Source organism: Mustela nivalis, assembly GCF_964662115.1.
Source record: "Mustela nivalis genome assembly, chromosome: X".
NCBI lineage: Eukaryota > Metazoa > Chordata > Mammalia > Carnivora > Mustelidae > Mustela > Mustela nivalis.
In genome coordinates, this window is record NC_139040.1 from 123,754,996 (window position 1) to 123,777,719 (window position 22,724).

Here is a 22,724-nt window from a genome sequence, read left to right on the forward strand (position 1 = left end):
GCTGAAGCCAGGGGGTGCCCCCGGACCGGCTCATCACAAGGTGTGCAGGAGAAAGCGGAGTTTAGAGAGGTTAAGACAACTTACTAAAGGTCGTGGTGGGGGGGGGGCGGGATGGAGCCGGCTCTGTAACCCCACCTCCAGCCCAAGGCAGGAATCCTGCCGAGAGAGCTTGGAGCCCGGCCTGGGAGGCTGCGCGGTAGAATGTGTCCCCCAGCCAGGCTCCGGCATCTGCTGTCAGACACCTGGCCAGCCTTCGTAAGAGAGAATATAGGCTCCACCCTCCACCTATTGGTCCCAGTCTGCTTTGGGAAGTCACCTTTTTAAAAAATATTTTAAGATTTTATTTATTTATTTGAGAGACACAGAACGCAAGAGAGATCACAGAGGGTGAGGGAGAAGCAGACTCCCCGCTGAGCAGGGAGCCCCACGCGGGACTCGATCCTACCACCCCGGGATCACGACCTGAGGCAAAGGCAGACGCTCCACTGACTGAGGCACCCAGGCGCCTCTGGGCAGTCGCATTTATTCCAAATCGCTTGAAATATGCGCGGGCACCATTTATGCTCCTCCACGCTGTTTCTTCCAGATGAGAAGCGGCCAGGTCCTTCCGGCATTCCTCAGAGGATGTGACTTCCCGCCTCCTCGTCCTTCCGCACACACTCCTGTCCGGCCGCTCTCAGCCACAGCCCACGGGGCACCGGGAGCCTTTACACCTCCGCTGCTCCGAGTCGGTCACAGCGCGGCCACTGTGTCTGCCATCGGAGCGGCCTCTCTGCTGTGTCATCTGGACCACTGGCCGCCCGAGGGCACGGGACAGGTCAAGGCCGAACCTGCAGCCGCACGTGTGGGAAGATGTGGGGAGTCTGCTAAGGGCGCACAGGGGGGCAGAGTCGCGGCAGTCGACAGACCCAGCCATAGCATAAGCTGGCGCTAAAAGGGACAAGGGCAGCGGGATAGACCTGTGTGACTCTCAACGCTGTGAGACACTTGCCAGGACAGCAACCGCACCGTCGTCCCTGGAGTCTGCCTTGGTACACATTCCGGTCCTCTTCGGGACTTCCAGTTTCCTTTTTGGGCACAAGTGGGGGGGAATGACGTATTTTTTGTGCCTAAACTTCCAAGCTGAGTGAACCGAGAGCGACTGTGCGGTTGTTGGAGCTTCTTTCCCCGCCGTGACAAATACCAAAGGCCTCAGACTGATCCCGCGGTGCCTTAGGATGATGGCGCCTCGGCCGGCGTGGCTCCCTAAGTGACCACACTGAGAAGAAACCCTGGACAACTCTCCCTGGACACAGTATGAGTGAGCAGTAACCCACTACTGTTGTCCTGGCTGTTCACGGCAGGGACATTTTCTGGTTATACATTTGGTTTATCAATTTAAGATTTTGGTACCTAAGCATTAAGGAATTCACGAACATGGAAAATGGGATTCTTGCTAAAAATGTCAATCAGGGACGCCTGGATGACTCAGTCGGTTAAGTGTCTGCCTTCGGCCTAGGTCATGATCCCGGGGTCCTGGGATCGAGCCCTGCGTGGGGCTCCCTGATCAGTGGGGAGTCTACTTCTCCCTCTTCCTCTGCCTCTCCTCCGCTAGTCCTCTCTCTCTAATAAAGAAATAAAACCTTTAAAAAAATGTGAATGTAGGTTTGAGGACGACTGATACAATGATGTCATCTTCATCGTACTTTTGGTTGTATGTTCTGGAAGAAGTTTGCACTCATGTGGTTCAAAAGTGTGTGGTCCTGAGGCACTGATGTTTTAGGATGGCTTGTTACCGCACCATAACCTACCCCATCCTGCCGGATAACATTCACATTGCGCCATTTGTCCTTAAAGCTTATTTTCAGTATCTGAAAATAAGTTGTGACCAGAGAAATATCCAGGACCTTTGCTGGTCTTTAAGTTCGGTGCCCACACTTCAGTGAGTGATGAAGGTGTGGTCTGGTCAGCGGAGAAGACTGAGGCAGAGTGAAAATTTTCAAATAGGGCACGCACAAGCTATCACACGTGCACCAAGAGACAGAGACACACACACAGACAAATGAAGGGAGGAAGAAAGGAGATATGGCAGGAACACTTTCCTGCGGATAGCTAAGATGCCACGAGCAAGTGCTACTTACCAGAACACTGAAGTCCGTTGCCTTTGTACCCTTGCTTGCATTTACACTTGAAGGACCCTTGGGTATTGAGGCAATTGGCGTAGAGGCTGCACGTATGGGTATTCATGGCGCACTCGTTTATATCTAAAAATGAGAACGTTCCCGTGAACAAGTCTGTGGCAGGAGGGTTTGCTAGAAGATGACCTCATACCTACTCTAAGACCGTCACTCGAGCAACCCCGGGGCCAACCACCCAGCACTGCCAAACGAACCGAGTGGGGCCTAAGAACTGAGAGGTGTTCAGAACCAACGCCTTGGCGCAGAGCCTGGCCTCAGCCTGACGCTAGCACACGGCGGGGAGCTGGGGGGAGCTCCTCGCAGCCCACTGCCCCCGTGGCAACCCCGACTGCTTATCAACACCACTGAAATCTGTAAGATGTTCAAGTGTTTTGGTTAACTTTTTCATCCGTCTAATTCAGAAGTAACAGTATTAGAAAATAAATTCTATATGTGGAAGGGCTTGGGACGCCTAACCAACAAAGGATAAGGGGGCTCTGAACCGCTGACATCATCTGAACTCATAGGCATTTTGTTCAAAGCTGCCGGGAGCCGGGTCAGGCTGGTCCAAGCTCGTCTGCTGGATGGAGGCCAGGAAAGTTGGCCGAACCCTACCTGATCGAGCAGCTCATTAGCCCTCTTCTCCATCTCACCTGCTCTCCGCGCTTTGGGAGACCTGTGCCCACAAAATAGTCCATTGTTTCAAATTTAGCCACCAAAGGAGCTCAGATGCTAATCTTACTCACTTAGAATCCCAAGATGCATTTCCCTTGGAAGCTCCCCGTGTGCTTTCCCACCCCGTCCAGACAAACCCCCTAGGTATCAGCGAACAGGTTTCTTTGTGATGCAGCTTTGTGGTGCTACAGAGCGGAGCTGGGTGTCTGCAGCAGGGCCTGGGGGCCAAGCCCCCAAGAAACATGGATTTTATGAGCCTGTGTATGCCAGCCTCTGTGTTTCAAAGGATTTGAGTGCAGATGGATGTGAAGGCTTCAGGATGCTCTGGATGGGGGTGTTGAATGAAATCCTACTTTCCCCCCAACCCACCAGCGTTCCCATTATACACACATTTGCTCTACATGCTACACAGAGAGGCATCTACAGGGCGTCCGGATCTCCCTTCACCATAGGGCAGGCCCCATCCTGCGCTGTAGCAAGGGTGATGTGAGTGTGTCTAAGGGCTCCCAGACACCCCCCTTCACTTGCATATTGAGGCTTGGAATCCCTTCACTAAAGGCCAAGGTAGTTGATTTCACACAAAACAGGCCATGAGCTGACTGAGACCAGAATCTTATGAGAGAGTGGCTTCGGTGACCCACCAAACATTTTAGGGGATTTGGAGTTTGAACCACGACAGGGCCGAAGGAGGAAAGAGACTGTGCCTTCAGCCCCTCACATATTTTTCTAAAGCCACCTGCAAAGGAAACTATTATGAACAGATGACTGAGATCAAGACCAAAAGGGCCTTTTTATTCTTCCTTTTGTGCTTTCTAGTTCCCTTTGTTTAGATATGTATCCGGGGAATCCAAAATTAAAAAGAAAACTAACCCAATTTTTAAAAAATCCACAAAAATCATCTCAAGATATTTGCCCACAAAGCAGAACTAGAAACAAGGCAGTCCCTTACTTTAGACCTTTACTGACCTGCCTTTACCTAATTCATCTCACCAGAGTTCCGTAAAAGCCAGAAACAAACAAACAAACAAACTGTATTGTTCAACTGGTCGGTACAGTAGATTGTTCAAGTTTAGACTGAACTGACACCCGAACACCTGCAGACAAAGCCTACAGGTCTGCTGGGGAGACGGCAGAAGAAAAAGACACCGATTCTTACCTACACAGTCATACCGGCCCCTGGTGTATTTCAGTTCGAAACCAACATGACATTTGCAGTAGTAGCTTCCGAATGTGTTCACACATCTTCGATTGTAAGGGCACACGGCTTTACCGGAGGCACATTCGTCAATGTCTAGGATGGAGAACCAGAAGGTGTCAGCGATGGCAAGAAAAGCACTCTCCCTTTAAGACACACACGTGTGCATGCTCACACCGACACACACGCAGTGTGTTCCCGTCACGTTGCACATCTTGTTTTTGAGACATTCTCTCTCTGCCACGTGGCTACTCACATCCCCGGGGCAGGGAGCGTATGGCTGGCACTTGGCACAGAGACATGATGTGCTCGTTGATGGAATTATTTTTCCAGCTATTATAGGGTATACAACTTTTGAAAACGAAGTCAGGTAACTACATGTTAAGCAAACTGGATACACACCTTCAAGGTTGTCTTCTATGGAAGAATGATTTCATCGGCCAGTTCCCCCAGGGCTCCTACGATACTGACCCAAATACCAGAGCCATGGTTTGCTACAACTACCTTTTAACATAAATTGTGGGTCAAGCGTAATGATGTCGGGATGGAACTTGAGCAGACAACAGGCTTCCCTGCTTTTCTTGAGAGTTAGGCTACTGAGGGGCACGTGGCTATGCTGACTCAAATATCCAGACTCAGGCTTTGCTTTCACTTTAAGCTGTCAAATAGAATAGATGTTTTATGTTGTTAATTTGGCCCTGTGGGTAAACATGCAAGTTAGTACTGGCTTACTGTTTTCTTTACATTCTTAAAAGATTAAACACATATTGGATTGACCAAAATAATTTTTCAGGGACCACTTTTGTGCAAATTATCTTTCCCTTCAATAAAAATGACACTCGTCAAATCAAAGGTGAGGAAAAATTGGCTTCAGTTTGGTCAAGAATGAGTCTTGTATATATCTTATTTTACTGAGGAATGCCAAACCCTATGAATCTAATGAAATCAGATTATTCTCAAAGAGCAGGGCCAAAGTTTTAATTTTAAAGGGCTTTTTAATTATTTATTTATTTTTTAAAAAGATTTTATTTATTTATTTGACAGAGAGAAATCACAAGTAGGCAGAGAGGCAGGCAGAGAGAGAGAGGAGGAAGCAGGCTCCCTCCCAAGCAGAGAGCCCAATGTGGGGCTCGATCCCAGGACCCTGAGATCATGACCTGAGCCGAAGGCAGAGGCTTTAACCCACTGAGCCACCCAGGTGCCCCTACAGGGCTTTTTGTAAAAAACTATTTCACTGATTCAGGACCTATTTGGCTGAACTTTCTAAATGCAGCTTATCAAGGTATGTACATTTGGGATAAATAAACATCCAGCACTGAGAAATATTTCTATTCCAGTAAACAAGGAAGAACATTAAATTGCACAGGTATTTGCTTATTTAAATAAAAAAGATTAACAACTCTTCCAGCACTGATTCAGTGTGATAGTCCTTCTTAATGCTGTGTGCTCACTTGCATGTAAGTACAGAGTGATGAGAATATACAGTTCGGTTACTAAACATAGTTCAGATCCACAAGGGAAATAAGGCAAAAAGTGTTTCATCAGCCATGAGGGTACCCTGTGACTGCCCCACCCATCGCCCCTGGCACACAGCCTTTCTCTATCTCAGGCGGCACCTGCGACCTTGTGCAGTGACACTCACCCAGGCTGGGCTGGGCATGCCGGGGAGTCAAGGTTCCAGAGCAGCACGTGCCCAGTTAATAAAGAACAGGAGTTGGTGCATAAATCCCCAGTGCCCTTGACCCAGGAGGAAAACCTGGAGGCTTTCCCTGCCTCCTAGAGGAGCACAGATGTTTAATCTGCTCCTTTTTTTTTTTTTTTAAGATTCTATTTATTTATTTGACAGAGGGAGAGATCACAAGTAGGGAGAGAGGCAGGCAGAGAGAAAGGGGGAAGCAGGCTCCCCGCTGAGCAGAGAGCCCGATGCGGGGCTTGATCCCAGGACCCTGAGATCATGACCTGAGCCGAAAACAGAGGCCCAACCCACTGAGCCACCCAGGCGCCCATGTTTAATCTGCTCCTTAAATTTGCCCAGGGCTTTCCCTCACCTCCTCCTCAAGGAGCGTTCCCTGGGGTCACCTCCCCAATCAACTACTTGCTCAGGGTCAGCTTCTGCGGGGCCCAAAACTAAGACACAAAATAAGACAGGGGAGAGCCAGAAACCGAAGTTCTAATCCATTGGTTTGACTGAACTCCAAGCTAGAAAGGAGGGCTCTGTCTCCTCCTTTAACACCGCGGATCCAGTTTGCTCATCCCTCCAAGAGAAATGATTTTGGAAGACTTAGTTCAGCTCATTTAGAGCAACCTTTAAAGGCAAGGGGAAGTTGATTACTTGCTAACTCAAACAACGCAGAAAGGACATACTGTTCTCAACAGTCTTAGATCTAAAAACAAAAACTAAGTAACTGCATTTTTGTAGGAACATATGAGCTGGAACCCAAAACGGAGACCAATGGCCCTTGGGATTTTATTCACTGAATGACAGTGAGTAGCAGGTTTCTATGCTAGTGGAAGTGAAACAGGCAGGGTAAATATGCTAAAGTGAAATGATCTCTATCCCTTTTCCACTAGGGCCTTAGACAATCCCCAAGGAACAGAGGAGTGTTCTGTCTAGCATCCCAAAGGGTGTCTAGAGCCTATGTGGCCAACTGGATCAGAAATGGGCAGAAATCTATATTTTCAGGAGCTTTCAGTCTAGTCAACAAGCAGATCGTGCCGAATGACAGAGAAGGAACGCAGTAGAGGGGAAAGGAGGCGCGGAGGTGAGCCAGGCAGCTCTACCTGTACAAACTCTTCCATTGGGGGCCAGGCGGAGGCCCGGGGACGGACACAGGCAGCGCGGCCCCTCCTCCGTGTCCTCACAGGCATACTGGCAGCTCACCATGGCACACGTCCTGGAGTCTGAAAATGGACATAAGCGTTAGCCTTCCCCTCTTGAGCCGGTAAAAAGCTCTCACTGAGAAAGGATCTCTGCATTCTAGGACATTTGGGGTCATTCACAGAATGTATTACAGAATGAGCATCACCATCCGAGACCCCCATGGCATCTGGGCGAGGGTGGCATCTTGCTGATGCCACGGTCTGTTCTGTAGGCAGGCACCCCTCGGTCACCAAAGGCTGCATCCTTCTCTCGTACATTCTCTTATCACACCTTTCTGTCACCCGTAGGCCTCTCTAGGCAGAAATGCAACCTCGGATGGGGATGACCGATCTGAGTTATTGGGGAAAAGAAAATCCCTTCTACAGATCTCTCCGTATATACCTAGCCTCAATGAGAGCCACTCAGGTCACGAGACCTGGTCATTTCCACGCCTGTGTGAAAACATGTGGCGAATATGACTGACTGGCTGCCCCAATCCATCCAGGAGCCCTCTTTCTCTCACCACTCCCATCATTGAGGCAGGAAAGCCAGTTACTTATCTTCATCCCAGCTTCCCTTGGAGCGACAGTGGGTGGCCATAAGATCCAGCTACGGCCAAAAGAGATATAAAGATGAGCCTGCTGGCAGAAGCAGGGCTTCTGGAAAAGATGCTGCTGCATGATGAAAGGGGCAAGCATGAAAGAGTCATTCATTCACTGGCATTATTCCTCTCCCCTTTATCAGGCCTCCCTTAAATGTACATGTGATATCTGGAGCTGGGGCAGCCGTCTTGTGACTATGAGGTCACAAGTGTGAGGATAAAATCAGCACCCTGAGGATGGCAGAGAGTGAGTTCTTACTGAGCTGTTCTGGAATTGCCTGCCTCCAGCTTTTTTTTAGTAAATGAGATAATTTAGGTGGATTTTTCTGTTACTTGTTGCTAAACACAGCTTATCCCACAAAAATGTATTTCCTTAGCAAAAGTCTACTATATATGGATCACTGGTGTCTCCTACAGGGAAGTGTAGTGAATATGCCCCCTTTATCCAGCACCATCCATAACATATCAATCATCCAGCAGGACAAAAGAAACTGCCAGGAGTCAGGTGAAATAAAATCAGGAGAGGTCCAGGTTTGACCTGGACGCATTGAGTTCTAAACTGGGTGTCCGAGCAATCCTTCCACATCCAGAAATAGACAAAGAAGGTACAAAGATGGATACACGTGTCAAAGTAATGTAACGAATACCTACCGATGACAACATTTCTCATTCATTCTCTTTTCTCTTTAGTTGTCTTCTTTTAAACTTAGTCTTCAACATTTCTCTAATTCTATCCTTCCATTTGGGAAAACATACCTTTTTTGGCACCGATTTGGCCTTCATGGAGTGTTTCAAAACATCCATTAGCATAGATCTTTTTAGAAATGTTAAATGGGGACGCCTGGGGGGCTCACTTGGTTAAGTGGCTGCCTTCGGCTCAGGTCATGATCCCAGGGTCCTGGGATCGAGTCCCACATCGGGCTCCTTGCTCGGCAGGGAGCCTGCTTCTCCCTCTGCCTCTGCCTGCCTCTCTGTCTGCCTGTGCTCGCTCGCTCTCTCTGACAAATAAATAAAATCTTAAAAAAAAAATGTTAAGTGATCAACATAAACACCTAGCCAGTGGTTCCCATGATGTGGTAGGGAGAGGGGTTCTGGCAAAGTTCTCTTTGGTAGTGGTTACACGGTTGCTCACCTTACAAGATTTCATTCAAGTACATAATATTTATATATAATATCATATATATTATAAACATATTTGTCTCTTGTGGGTTTGTTTCGTTTAGTACAATAAGGATTTTTTTTTTTTTACCACATTCATATAACTTTTATTTAACAATAAGGATTTTTTATTTGAATGTCTGCCTTCTCTCCTAAGCCTCCTTGCCAACAGAGGATCTAGGTGACTGGTGGTGTTGGGGCCCTTTACCAAGGGCGGAAAACAGAAGGACAAGCCAGGGGAGCGTCAAACCATGCAGCAGCCAAGACTGTGTAACTGTGGCAAAGCCCCAGATGGGCAAGAAGTCTGTAACTCCGTAAGCACAGGAAGCCGGCAGAAGCCATAAGAGGTTGGGGGAGGGGGAGGTCGGGGGGGGGGGGGGGAGAGACGAGGAAGAGAGACGGGCAGGGAGGACAGGTCTGCCTTTCAGCTGCAACAGTAAACCTGATTCCCTTTGGATAAATGAATGGATATACTCTTACCTCCCTCAGGACATGGGTTTCTCTTTATCACAGAAAGGCTTTTCTTTTCGGGAATGTGAATTGGAATGTATTTCCAACAAGAGTCACTAATCTGTGAGCACAGGGCAAGGGGCGTGAGAAAGGCAGTTGGGAAGAACTGATGTCCCCAAATGGAATTTAAATCTATCACCTCCCTAAATCAATATGCTTATTTTCATGAAGAAACCCCCAATGCCCTACATATACAGAGACATGAAATTTATTTTTCTCCCCAGTTCGCCTCTTTATTTAAAAAGCAGGTGTCGGGACGCCTGGGTGGCTCAGTTGGTTGGGCGTCTGCCTTTGGCTCAGGTCATGGTCCCAGCGTCCTGGGGTGGGGTCCCGCATCGGGCTCCCTGCTCAGCGGGGAGTCTGCTTCTCCCTCTGCCTCTGCCTGCCACTCTGTCTGCCTGTGCTCACTCTCTCTGGCAAATAAGTAAATAAAATCTTAAAAACAAAAACAAAAACAAAAACGCAGATGTCCAGGATAGGCAAATGCAGAGAGACAGAAAGCAGATTAGTGGGTGTGGCGGTGGCGGGGGCAGGGCGCTGGAGAGGAGGAATGGGAAATGATCGCTCATGGGCACAGGGTTTTCTTTTGGGGTGAGGAGGATGTTCTAGAATTAGACAGTGGTGGTAGTTGTACAACATCGTAAATGTACTAAATGCCATGGAAATGTATGGTTTCAAATGGTGACTTTCATGTTATATTTATTTTACCATGATTTTTTTTTTTTTTAAAGATTTATTTATTTGACAGAGAGAAATCACAAGTAGACAGAGAGGCAGCCAGAGAGAGAGAGAGAGGGAAGCAAGCTCCCTGCCGAGCAGAGAGCTCGATGCGGGACCCGATCCCAGGACCCTGAGATCATGACCTGAGCCGAAGGCAGCGGCTTAATCCACTGAGCCACCCAGGCGCCCCTTTTACCATGATTTTTAAAAGAAATTGTTCCTATGGTTGCGAACATCTGGTCTCCAAGGAGGACTGCAGGCAGCCTGGCAGCTGGAACTTACTTGCACATGTGGCGTCCGGCATAAGCACGTGGCCGCTGAGGCAAAAGCACTTGTAGCTGCCGTGTGTATTCACACATCGGTGTTGGCACGGCCGGGGCTTTACTCCACACTCGTTCACATCTGCAGGGAGCAGGCAGAACAGAAGAGAGGCTAACTACATCGGGAAACATCAGGACGGAGGGTTGGGCTGGCTTCCCTGGACCCCGCTGGTGGCGGTGGGGGGCGGATTACGTGGGTCAATGACTCGCCTCTTCTCCAATTATCAGTAAAACTCCGTTCTGAAGGAATAATGAGGATGTGGGGCAAACAAGACGATCGTACAGTGACGGAGGGAAGGCAAAGGGGCAGAAGCACTTTGGGAAGCTGTTTGGCAGAGTCTGTTGTAGCCAGAGACACGCATGACCTAGCGATGCTACTCCCAGGCGGACCCCCAACAGCAATGTGGACGGGCGCCCGGCAAGAAGATGCGGACTGAGAGGATCGCAGCAGCGCTATCCGCAACAGCCCTGGGCTGCAGAGAATCCTACCGCTCCCAGCAGAGGGCAGGAGAGGAGAGAGGACTTGTATCCTCGTGCAAAGGAATATCATACAGCAATGAGGCTGAAGCAACTATAGCTCCAAGCCACGACAGGTGAAGCTCATGACCCGGGAGTGAGAGGAAGAAGCTGGAGACAAAGGAGTACATTAGAAATCGGGCGAGGGGCGCCTGGCTGGCTGAGTCAGTAGAGCACGTGACTGCTGACCTCGGGGTTGCGTTGGAGCCCCACTTACAAATAAAATCTTTTGGGATGCCTGGGTGGCTCAGTGCGTTAAGCCTCTGCCTCTAGCTCAGGTCATGATCTCGGGGTCCTGGGATCGAGCCCCACATCGGGCTCTCTGCTCGGCGGGGAGCCTGGCTCCCCCCCCCCCAGCAGCCCACCTTTCTGCCTACTTGTGATCTCTCTCTGTCAAATAAAATCTTTAAAAAAATTAAAAAAAAAATCTTTTTTAAGAAGTCAGGCACAGGGGCACCTGGGTGATTTGGTTAAGCGTCCGCCTTCGGCTCAGGTCACGATCTTGGGGTCCTGGGATGGAGCCCCGCATCGGGCTCTCTGCTCAGCAGGGAGTCTGCTTCTCTGTCTGTCCTTCCCCCCACTCGTGCTCTCAAATAAATAAAGTTAAATCTTAAAAAACAAAGTCAAGCACAACTCATCTGTGGTGTAAAAGGTCAAGACAGAGTTCCTTCTTGGGGGTGAGGGGGCAAGGCACTGGGGGAGAGCAGGTGGGGTTCTCAGGAAGGCTGTTAAGTTTCCGTTTCTTGGTTATGTGGATGCATCTGAAAGTTCACTCTGTAGTATATTGTTGATGTGCGCACAATTCTGTGTGTATAACATTAGAATAAAAAGCTAGAAATACAATTTAGATATTTTAGCCTTTAATACTGTCCCAGACAGCCTATGACAGGTGCCCACAGCAACGCCTCCTTCCGGTTGTTCCTGTTTTGGGCAGCCCATGCCGGCTAACTTGTGTTGGCTCACACCCTTCCAGAAAGAGCCCTGACAGGCAGCTATTGGTGGGGAGGCTGTAGGATACCATTTAAGTCTCGGAGGCTATATTGTAAATGCCAACAATGGTTCTCTCTAGGGGTAAGAATGAGGGTGACTTTCTTCTCTGTGCTTCTCAGTATTTCCTAAAAAATAATTTAAATACTAAGAATGAATGACTTTTGGGGCATCTGGGTGGCTCAGTGGGTTAAGTGTCTGCCTTTGGCTCAGGTCATGGTCCCAGGGTCCTGGGATCGAGCTCCACATCTGGCTGTCTGCTCAGCACGGAGCCTGCTTCCTCCTCTCTCTCTGCCTGCCTCTCTGCCTACTTGTGATCTCTGTCAAATAAATAAATAAAATCTTAAAAAAAAAAAGTGATCATGGGTAGAGGAACTTATCTTTGGAGATGTAGTCATGCGGGTGCCTCGTGGCTTACGTCCTTCAAGGAAAAAAGAACCAAATTCTGCATAAGACCAAAATTCAGCAGGGCAACAGGCAAAGCCTATTGTGGAAAATAAAGAGGTGTCTGTTTTCCCCTCTTATAAGAACCTCAGGAGTTTCCTGATGTCTTAGTGGAACATCTGAAAGCTTCTCCATTACTCATCTACTCTGCCTTCTCCTGCATGGGTTCTGATCCCTTCAAAAAGGGGGACTGGAAAAACACAATTGGACATTAAGGGGAAATCCAGAAATACCCCATCGCTTGGCCCTAACTCAAGAGGTGACTCCCTCCTTGCTTGGAAGAACCATTTGGGGGAAAGACACCACCATGGAGGACGGAGGCCTGTCACCATTAATGGCTCTAGAAGGACTTTGATCGGTCCATCGTGGGGCCAGGAAACGGCAGGAGGAGACAAGACAGTCCCGAACCTGAGCCGGTAGACCACTCCCTCAACGCTAATATCTTATGGGGAATGGAAAACCAGCATGAAAAATATCTTCTCTCTTCCAAACCTCTGCAGACGATATCTTGGTACAGAATCCAGGATGAACGGAGGAACAGGTTTTCTGGTGTGAACTGTCCCACTGCTAGTGGTAGGACAGTGGAGACTCAGAGGTTCCCCTCTGAACAGCAGGCCTAGCGGCCCCTTTGGTGCATGGGTGTACACGGCTAACCTTGGAGCTTGGCAGCGAGGCCTGGGGGTGGCACAGTGGAGTGGCTGCATGCCCATCTCTGAGACTCCGTCCTTCCCTCCAGAAGCCTGGCAGCCCCAAGGACAGCTGAACTTGATGCGCTGTTCTTTGCCTAACTGTATTATAAACTGCAGGCACTTGCTAAATTACGCCAGGCTTCTGCCCACCTGGGTCTCTGGGCCTCAGCCCTGCTGACATTTGGGCCAGATCCTTCTCTGCAGTGGGGGCCACCCCATACACTATATGAGGCAGAGCAAACCAGCCCCCGCCCTGGGCTCTACCCACCAGATGCTAGGAGTGACCCCCCCCGACCCCCACAGCATCTTCAGACATTGCCAGATGTCTCCTGGGGTAAGGTTCCCAGATCGAGCAAACAGAAAGCAGTTTTAATGCCAAGTTAAATTTGAATTTTAGATAACGAATAATTTTTTAGCGGACATATGTCTCATGCAGCATTTAAGACCTACGCACTCTATAAAATTATCTATTGTTTACCTGCAACTTAAATCTGATTTGAGATTTATATTTTATCTGGCAACTCTTTCTGGGGAATAAAATTGCCCAAGTTGAGAACCACTGTGGTCAACAGTATAAACACAGTCTTTAGTATCTTCAGATAAACAGTTTATGAGAAGTCCTAAAGTACCTCTTAAGATACGTCAATTATGGGGCACCTGGGTGGCTCAGTGGGTTAAAGCCTCTGCCTTCGGCTCAGGTCATGATCCCAGGGTCCTGAGATCGAGCCCCACATCGGGCTCTCTGTTCATCAGGGAGCCTGCTTCCCTTCCTCTCTCTCTGCCTGCCGCTCTGCCTACTTGTGATCTCTGTCTGCCAAATAAATAAATAAAATCTTAAAAAAAAAAAAGATATGTCAATTATAATAAAAACATGCATGTCATTCAAGCCAACAATTCTATTTTTAGACGTCTGCTCTATAAAACCAGGGTGCAAGGCTACGTGTATGATGGCGTGTGGCTTAGCACTGGGTGTAATGGCAAGAAATCAGAGACCACGTAGATGAGAGTGGTTAAACGATGTCCTTTTTATACAAATGATAAAAATGTTTGCTTCAGGACCGAGGATACAGCCTTAAGAAGCATGAGCCGGCTCTGTCTGGGCTGACCGCACATGCAGTAAGAATGCACCGACCCAGAGGAGAGCCCTTCAGGGCCTGAGGGTAAACGGGTCGGGGGAGCAGATGAGACGCTCCCACTTTTTACCTTACCTCCTTTTGCATCACCGTGTTGTTGTTTTCCCAGTAAAAAATACGCATGACTTTGGTAGTGTAGGAACACAATGAAAATTGCTTTTTGGAAAAAAAAAGTTATTTAAGAGGAGGAAAAAAGGCCTTTTGTCTGGCATCTTAACAAAAACTTCGGAGGGATTTTTGTATTTTTCTAGAAGAAATGGATTGAAAGATCTAGTTCGGAAACCCCTTTCATTGGAAGAGTCAACTTACAACCCACCCAATGGTGGGCCCAGGAATGTCTTTCGCAATGACTGCATGGCTTCGGAAAGCTCTGGGGTACGTCTGTACCTGGACCCCGGCCTGTAGTACTGACCTTGACTGCAGGTTTTGCCGGTGTATCCTGGGAAGCATCTACATTTGTTTGGTCCCACGCACTCACCAAACTTGCACCCACGTTCACACGTAGCTGTGGAAGGGAAAGGTGTTTTGAGGATAAAAGAACAGGCGTACTTAGCCCAGAGAAATGGACGCAGGTCGAACTCTGCAGCCTTTTCTCCGGTGGAGAAAGCTACGAGGGGGATGGAGACAGTGATCTGCTTCCTCTCTCGCTGTGGTTTCCCCTTCCGGATACTGCAGAGCGCTTTTTTGTGAACTAGCTCCCTCTCCCTCACCCCTCCACCCCAACGGAGTGCGGAGTGCGAGTTTAGCCAAGTTTATCATAACCTTGCTTGGCACTGCCTATACCTCAAGTGGCACTCAGAGGAAAACAAAGCCTCCCAGACCACAGCCGGCTAGTTTTGCAAATAAACACAAACATTTAATAAAAGATAAGCGGTGTGGGGGCAGGAAGGGACCCACTCCGGAGCAATCCTGGTCAAGCGCCAAGGTCGTCCTTCTTTCTGTCACTGACCTTTTTTTCGTCTTCCATATTTTCTCTTTCTTGCTTTTGAATGATCAAACTCTATCTTTAAAGCTCTGTATGATCAGTCAAAATGACTGAACCACAGAAGGAAGGTAGGGAGGCCCGACTTCCAGCCCTAAGGATGAGAACTAGAAGACTCGTGAGGGGGGTGGGGGATGCGGCACGACAAAGGCAGGATTTGTTTCTTCTGTTTTTTTTTTTGTTTTGTTTTTCTTTTTCACTTCCATATCCAGGCACCTGGCACAAACTGGGCATTCCATAAACACTTGTTTGATGAAAGAAGTGATGAGAGAAACAGCAAGAGAGGAAAGTTTCACTGGATTGGGGGCAAGAAAATGTAATCAACGATGATGGCAAGTTTGAGTGTGGCTCATACGGAGGAGGCAGCGAGAAGAGGCAGTGGATGGGACAAAAGGAAGGTGGAAAAACCCAAAGAGAAGGAGGGGAGAGAACAAAGGAAAAACGAATGAGAGAGAAAGGAGTCTATGGGGAGTCGGAGCCCTGAGCAGTTTCTGTGTCCGGATCCGGTAGGAGCTCAGGAACTAGCCAGCGCCTGAACGGATGACTTGGCAATGGCCCAGGAATGCTGCCTACTTGCCTTCCCCTTGAGTCTCTGGCTTGACCCCAGCATCTCCTCCCTTGACCCCAAACCCTATTCTTTGTTAATGTCAACATTCACCTCCCAATCACCTGGACCCCAAATGACCCGGTAACCCGGAGCTTAACCGATATGGGGTCTAACAGCCTAGCCCTTGCTTTTAGGGCAGGACAAAGTCTGTGGTGTAGAGCTCCCTGTGGGATCAGGCTGATCAAGATCAGGATCTTGAAACAGTATCTTTGCCTGGCTCCTCCCCCCGCTTCCGCGGTCCCTCACAGATTTCTCCGGACAGAACCCCTCAACAGATGACTGACACAAGAATCACTTTCACGGGCTCTGCTCCTGGGAAATCTGATATCACATATGACATCAAACTGATGTTTTACTCCAAGAGCACGGCTCTGGTCATGCTGTGCCTTGCACAGAAGTCACCAAATAATCTTTACTGCCTTTTGAACTCCGCACAGGTATCATCACTATGACCCAGCTTTGGTCTTAGTTTGCACCTTTGGCCTACTCTGTTCCCGACACACGGGCAACACTATGCTCAAATGAGATTGCCTGCTCTTCTCTAAACCGGACCCTTTCTGCCTCTTCCTATGTTGTTACCCCCACCCTGGGGCACCCCTTCCCCACCCTCCAGTGGTTAATATCCTGCTGCTCCTTCAAGAGCTACTTGGCATGAGCCCTCCTTCTGGAAGCCTTTACTGATTTCTCCGGCCATGACAGAATTCCACTCAGCTTCGAGAACTCCACAGAACCTGGGTGGGCCTCGCCCGTGAAATTGGTCAGGCTCCATCTTCTGAAATAATTAGACCTACACTTGGCTTCTATCCTTCACTTAGATCTGCTACCCGATTCCCAGCACCTTCAGAACAGGGACTTAAACATTCATCTTTGTTCTTCCTGATGCATTTACTAGTGCTATGGACACATCAGACACTCAAATAATTTCAAACAGTAAATGAAGGAATCAGTGTAGACCTTTTAACAGGGAACCATTTTATGGCTCTGAATAAATCGTAAGTGAGAAGGCAAGGCAAAAATGCTTCTCGGCAAAATTCTTTCCTTCCTGGAGACAAAAGAGAATTTTGCTTTCCAGTGTCTATTTTGTTATGGATATGCTCTTAGGGATGCAGCTTTAAGTTTAGATGTTAGGAAAATACATTTTTTTTTTTTTACTTTTTAAAGCCTTGAATACCTCTGATTGCTCCCTGGAAAGTTATTTTCAATGTGGGCCAGACGGGAAAGCCAGGATCAATGCCAAACCGAACTTAAGAGAAATGGTGGAGGTCACCCTCGCTGCTATAAGGTCAAATCTCCAGCAAGATGTTTTCCATTTCCAGCGGCTTTGGATCTGGGACTTGAACAGCCAATCTACAACACAGGGAAATTTAGTTTATATCTAAACTGGCCTGGGATTGAAGTGTACGTTAGCTACAGTTCCTGTCCATTCCTCCCTCCAACTCCTCCATCTGCGGCTTTTCACTGGGATTGGTTCGGGGATGACTCTTTACCTCATCTTGCTAAGTAACGTACACTTGAAGGTTAAGGGTACTGAGCTGAGCCATCCGGCCCTTGGAGCAGATTTAGGCAGAGCAGGAGCCAAGATCCAGAAAGTTGCAGCCTGGAGTCAGGGTGTCTGGAGGAGCGAAGGGTGAACAGACGGACGGAAGTGGAGTCCGGGCGTACTGGGACCTGCCAGGCTGGGGTGCGACTCTGCCCATTCGGGCAGGTGGGCACGTCTTCTCTTGTCATTACCACACAGCCCGCACTCTGGCTTAGGAGCCCTGTTATTTGGTGCTTCAAGGAGCACACAGCTTTACCGTCAAGAAGGACCATGCAAATTGGATAGAATACAGACTTTAGATACAGAAACGGTTGCAATTTAACACTTTAACATTTCACTGGGGCGGCAGGGGTGCCGATTAGCTCTTGGGCTTGCCAAACGTGCACACTGAGCCTTGTGCTTGAACCCTCTGCACGTGCTCTTTCAACAGCTCGCTTTACATCCTTCCACGCCAGTGCTATTACATTGTCTACAGAAGCATCGAGAATGCGACCAACTGGCTGTGACGTGGCCAGACTGCTCTGATTTAGTTACAGAGTAGACCTTACAGAAAGCCAAAGATCACCCTCATTTATTCACCAGAGACTTTTAAGTTTTATGGCAGGAGAGGCCGAGGCTCGAGGCTTGTGCAGCTCTAAGACTCCAAATCAAGCGCTCCTTTCCACCTGAATGCTTTCACATAAAAATGTGCTGTGTCTAGAAAAAGAACACAGCAACATTTAATGCCTGCACCACATGGGCTTTGAAGGAACAGGAGAGTCATGGGTCCTTTCTGAGTCAAGGGTGATTTAGGTGCTATTTTCTATGCATGCTGGGCCATAAGCATAGCCTTCGATGCTTACACTCCTTCCCTTCTGAGGCAGGGATTAATCTCTCCAAGTTGCAGAGGAAGTGGAGCCTCAGCTGGCTTACCTTGACCTTGACATTCTGACATTCCCAAGACAATGCCCGTGACCATGATACTACAGAGCCACCCTCTTTTTGAACTGACAAAGTCCCAGGGGGATGTTCTAACTTTCTTTATCTAGGGAGGCAATAAAGCTCTTCAAATATTTTTCCTACTCTCTTGATGCTGTTGTCATCATGTCACCAGGAAACTGATGGTGGGTGACATGTGCGAATGTCATCAGTGCCTTTCAGTGGTTTATAGGTTCTGGATAGTATCAAGTTCTGTCTTCACCTGTGGTCAATCCAGATATTTCTGAACCAGCTAGAGGGAAGGAGTTTGGGGCAGAGACAGAAAGAAGGTAGTACTGTTACTCTTAAAAAAAAAAAAAAAGCTAATATTTTTGCCCTTTACCATGTATAATCCAGCACAATCCACACCAGCACCTAAAGTGTATGGGACATGCAGGTAAGATTTTATCCTTTTTAACCAATTAAGGGATTTGGTGACAAGTAGTGGACCATCTGGTGACCGTTTATGGTGTCCTAGATGAAAACCTAAGGACACTGGCCCACGACTCGAGCCCAGGGTGGTCTGAGTTTTCCCACAACTACCTTCACAGACTTCCTTGCTGTTCCTTCTCCAGCCATAGCAGCAGGCCAGCTTGGTCCCGTAGCGACAGACCCCAGGCTGCAGCGCCGGCGGGGACAGCCCATGATCCTTTGGACTGGGGATAAAGAGTCGCATGTTAGCATGGAAAACACAGAAAAGGGCAACAGAGACTCACTTATTCCTGCCAGTAAGTGAACAGAAGAGGGGACAATCTCCTGGTGAAATTCGATAAACCGGCCCTAAGGGTTCGATTAGATTCTGAAAGCCTTCCTCAGTCACGAGTGCTGTCCGTTTCTTTCTTTGCTGGGTTAAAAGAATCTGGTTACATAATCTATAAAACTAGGGCACGTGAAAGGGGCCAAGAGTTTGTCTCCGAACCGTGTTGGGTGCCAATTTTCCAATCTCCTCTGTTCAGACACAGGGGCAGCCTAGGTCTGTGTCTGCTCTGGCGCCGAGTGTGGTCACGTGACGCCATGGCTTCCCCCCCCCCTGGCTTTGTCCCCGACAAGAATGCTGTGCGTGTACCTCATCGGCTACCTGGGAACCACTACCCAAAACTGGACTCTCTACAACCACCGACAGTTCAGAGGTGGAAGGGCTCTAGAGAGTCTCAGAGTTGGCCTCAGTCCCCAGCTGGGCCATGCGTCAGGGATTCTGGCCCAGGGTGGGATCTCATTCCTCACTGCCTCCAAGGAAAACCATTTGCTAAACTCTTTAACCGTGGAGAAGAGGTTGGCAAATGCTTTTCAGAAAGGGTCGGATGGTAAATGTTTCAGGCTTTGCCATCAATAGGCTTGAACGATCTCTGTCCAAGGCCAAGAACAGCCAGATGGGCAGTAGTGGGCGACAGCAAACAGATGGGCATAATTGGGCTCAATAAAACTTCTATTTATGGACACTGAAATTGAATTTAATATACTTTCCGTGTGTCATGTAACAGCATTCTTTTTTGGCTTAACTTTAACCAGTTGAAAAGGTTATACCAGAGGCACCTGGGTGGCTCAGTGGGTTAAGCCTCTGCCTTCGGCTCAGGTCATGATCTCGGGGTCCTGGGATCGAGTCCTACATCAGGCTCCTTGCTCAGGAGGGAGCCTGCTTCTCCCTCTCCCTCTGCTAGCCGCTCCCCCTGCTTGTGCTCTCTCTCTCTCTCTCTCTCTGTATCAAATAAATGTCTAGAATCTTAGACACACACACAAAAAAAGGGCAAAACCAGGCTTAGCTCACAGGTCATGTAAAAACAGATGGCTACCAGCCTTGGCTTTCAGGCTTTAGCTTGCTGAGCCCTGATCCAGAGACCTGAAGGAGTGATCCTGGCCACCTTCTGGGCCCTGACTGAAGTCTCCTGCTCCTTTACATACTTTCTGACCTGGTGGTGGGCGTGACTGCCACCAGCTTTGGGAAGGAAAGACCTGAGTCGTGTATTCTGTGGAGGGCTGGGATTTTTTCCTTGGGCATATGAAATGCAACATAAAATGGTTCCTGGTTTCTTTAACAGACAAGGAATGCACATGTGACCATGGGCTTTCTGCTGCAGGACTGAATTCTCCCCAAGTTAATAATCCTTAGTCAAGGTCAGCAAGTGCCCCAGCTCTGCCTCGCCCACCCACGTGCTTCTTCAGTTCAGAGCCACAAAGATACGGTTGGGGACATTTTATTAACTGAGAGCACCAAATTCAGGGATGATTTTATGATTTAATTTTCCTTAAAGGGAACTTTTTTTTCATCTTCTGATGAAACTTATTTGGGGGACTTGTAAGTCATTTGCTCAATCATTTTTTAAGTTTTAAAATGATTTTATTTATTTATTTGAGGGGGGTACAAGCAGGGCAAGCAGGAGAGGGAGAAGGTGGCTCCCCGCGGAGCAGAGAGCCCGAAGCAGGGCTCGATCCCAGGACCCCAGGGATCATGATCTGAGCCGAAGGCAGATGCTTAACCCACTGAGCCACCCAGGTGCTCTACTCAACCATTTAGAACAGGGGTTTTCAACGTCTACACGACTGACATTTGGGCCCAGAGAAATGTTTGCCTTCGGGGGCTGTCCTGTGCATTGCAGGACAGGTCCCAGCATCCCTGGTCTCCACCTATAGATGCCAGAAGCACCACTGTCCAGGTGGGGCAGGTGGAAATGTCTCTGGGCGCTGCCAACTGTGCCTTGTTAAGTCCCACTGCAAGTGAAACATGTATTCAGCACTCGCAATATCCCAAGTACTGTCTTAGGCACATAGAGTGATGAAAATGACCCAATTTTGACTCTCTTAAATTCCCAAACCATTAAAAGTAGATACTCTGCAGTAGAAGAGCGCACGGTAAGTGTCATAATAATACAGTCACCTGTGGTAATCTAATCTGACATTACTAACCATTCTGCAGGGGATACGGCCATCTTGACCCTGTCTGCACGCAACTAACAACTCCCAAACGAGAAACCACAGACTGAGCATAAAGCGTGTCGAATAAGTGCGTGCTAGTACACACAGAATAACGTACTTCAGAATCTTTGCTTAGCATTTTTAAAATGGATATAACTCATAATAAAATGCAGTGGTTTTGACAACTGACAGAATGGGAGAAGATATTTGCAAACGACATATCAGATAAAGGACTAGTGTCCAAAATCTATAAAGAACTTAGCAAACTCAACACCCAAAGAACAAATAATCCAATCAAGAAATGGGCAGAGGACATGAACAGACATTTCTGCAAAGAAGACATCCAGATGGCCAACAGACACATGAAAAAGTGCTCCATATCACTCGGCATCAGGGAAATACAAATCAAAACCACAATGAGATACCACTTCACACCAGTCAGAATGGCTAAAATCAACAAGTCAGGAAATGACAAATGCTGGCGAGGATGCGGAGAAAGGGGAACCCTCCTACACTGTTGGTGGGAATGCAAGCTGGTGCAGCCACTCTGGAAAACAGCATGGAGGTTCCTCAAAATGTTGAAAATAGAACTGCCCTATGACCCAGCAATTGCACTACTGGGTATTTACCCTAAAGATACAAACGTAGTGATCCAAAGGGGCACGTGCACCCGAATGTTTATAGCAGCAATGTCCACAATAGCCAAACTATGGAAAGAACCTAGATGTCCATCAACAGATGAATGGATCAAGAAGACGTGGTATATATACACAATGGAATACTATGCAGCCATCAAAAGAAATGAAATCTTGCCATTTGCGACAACATGGATGGAACTAGAGCATATCATGCTTAGCGAAATAAGTCAAGCAGAGAAAGACAACTATCATATGATCTCCCTGCTATGAGGAAGTGGTGATGCAACATGGGGGCTTAAGTGGGTAGGAGAAGAATAAATGAAACAAGATGGGATCGGGAGGGAGACAAACCATAAGTGACTCTTAATCTTACAAAACAAACTGATGGTTGCTGGGGGGAGGGGGGTTGAGAGAAGGGGGGATGGGGTTATGGACATTGGGGAGGGTATGTTCTTTGGTGAGTGCTGTGAAGTGTGTAAACCTGGCGATTCACAGACCTGTACCCCTGGGGATAAAAATACATGTTTATAAAAAATAAAAAAATTAAAAAAAAATGCAGTCGTTTTTAGCACATTCACTATGTTACTCAACTGTTACCACTATTATTCCAGAACATTTCCATCCCTCTGAAAAGAAACACCATATCCATGAGCAGTTAGTCCCAATTTCCCACCCCACAATCCTCCAATCCCGAATCTGCTTTTTGTCTCTGGATTTGCCTTCTCCGGACATTTCATAGAAATGTAATCATACGCTATGTGACCTTTTCTGTCTCTCTTCTTTCACTTAATATGCCTTTAAGGTTCGTCCATGCTGTGCCTGGTAATAGTGCTCCATTGCTTTCTATGCCTGAGTAACCTTCCTTTGTAAGGATGGACCACTTCTGTTCACTCAACCATCAGTTGATGGACATCTGGGTGGTTTCCATGTTTGGGGTTTAATGAATAATGCTATTAGGAACACTGGTGTACAAATTTTTGTGTAGATATATGTTTTCATTTCTCTTTTGGTATATAACTAGGAGTAGAATTGCTAGGTCATATGGTAACCATGTTTAACTTTCTTAGGAACTGCCAGACTGTTTTCCAAGATGGCTGCTCCATTTTCCATTCCTACCAGCAGCATA

General features: G+C 47.9%; 1 protein-coding gene across 2 annotated transcripts in view; it reads right to left on the reverse strand.

Annotated features, from left to right (window-relative positions):
- The window catches only part of EGFL6 (EGF like domain multiple 6), a 58,030-nt gene that overhangs the window by 18,484 nt on the left and 16,822 nt on the right, over positions 1-22,724 (reverse strand). For both annotated transcript variants that reach the window (XM_082717020.1, XM_082717019.1), the window contains exons 2-7: positions 18,594-18,706; positions 14,377-14,469; positions 10,158-10,277; positions 6,808-6,927; positions 3,988-4,122; positions 2,121-2,243 (exon numbers count right to left, since the gene is read on the reverse strand). In XM_082717020.1, coding sequence (XP_082573146.1) covers positions 2,121-2,243; positions 3,988-4,122; positions 6,808-6,927; positions 10,158-10,277; positions 14,377-14,469; positions 18,594-18,706 — 704 coding nt within the window. The remainder of the gene's footprint in view (positions 1-2,120; positions 2,244-3,987; positions 4,123-6,807; positions 6,928-10,157; positions 10,278-14,376; positions 14,470-18,593; positions 18,707-22,724) is intronic.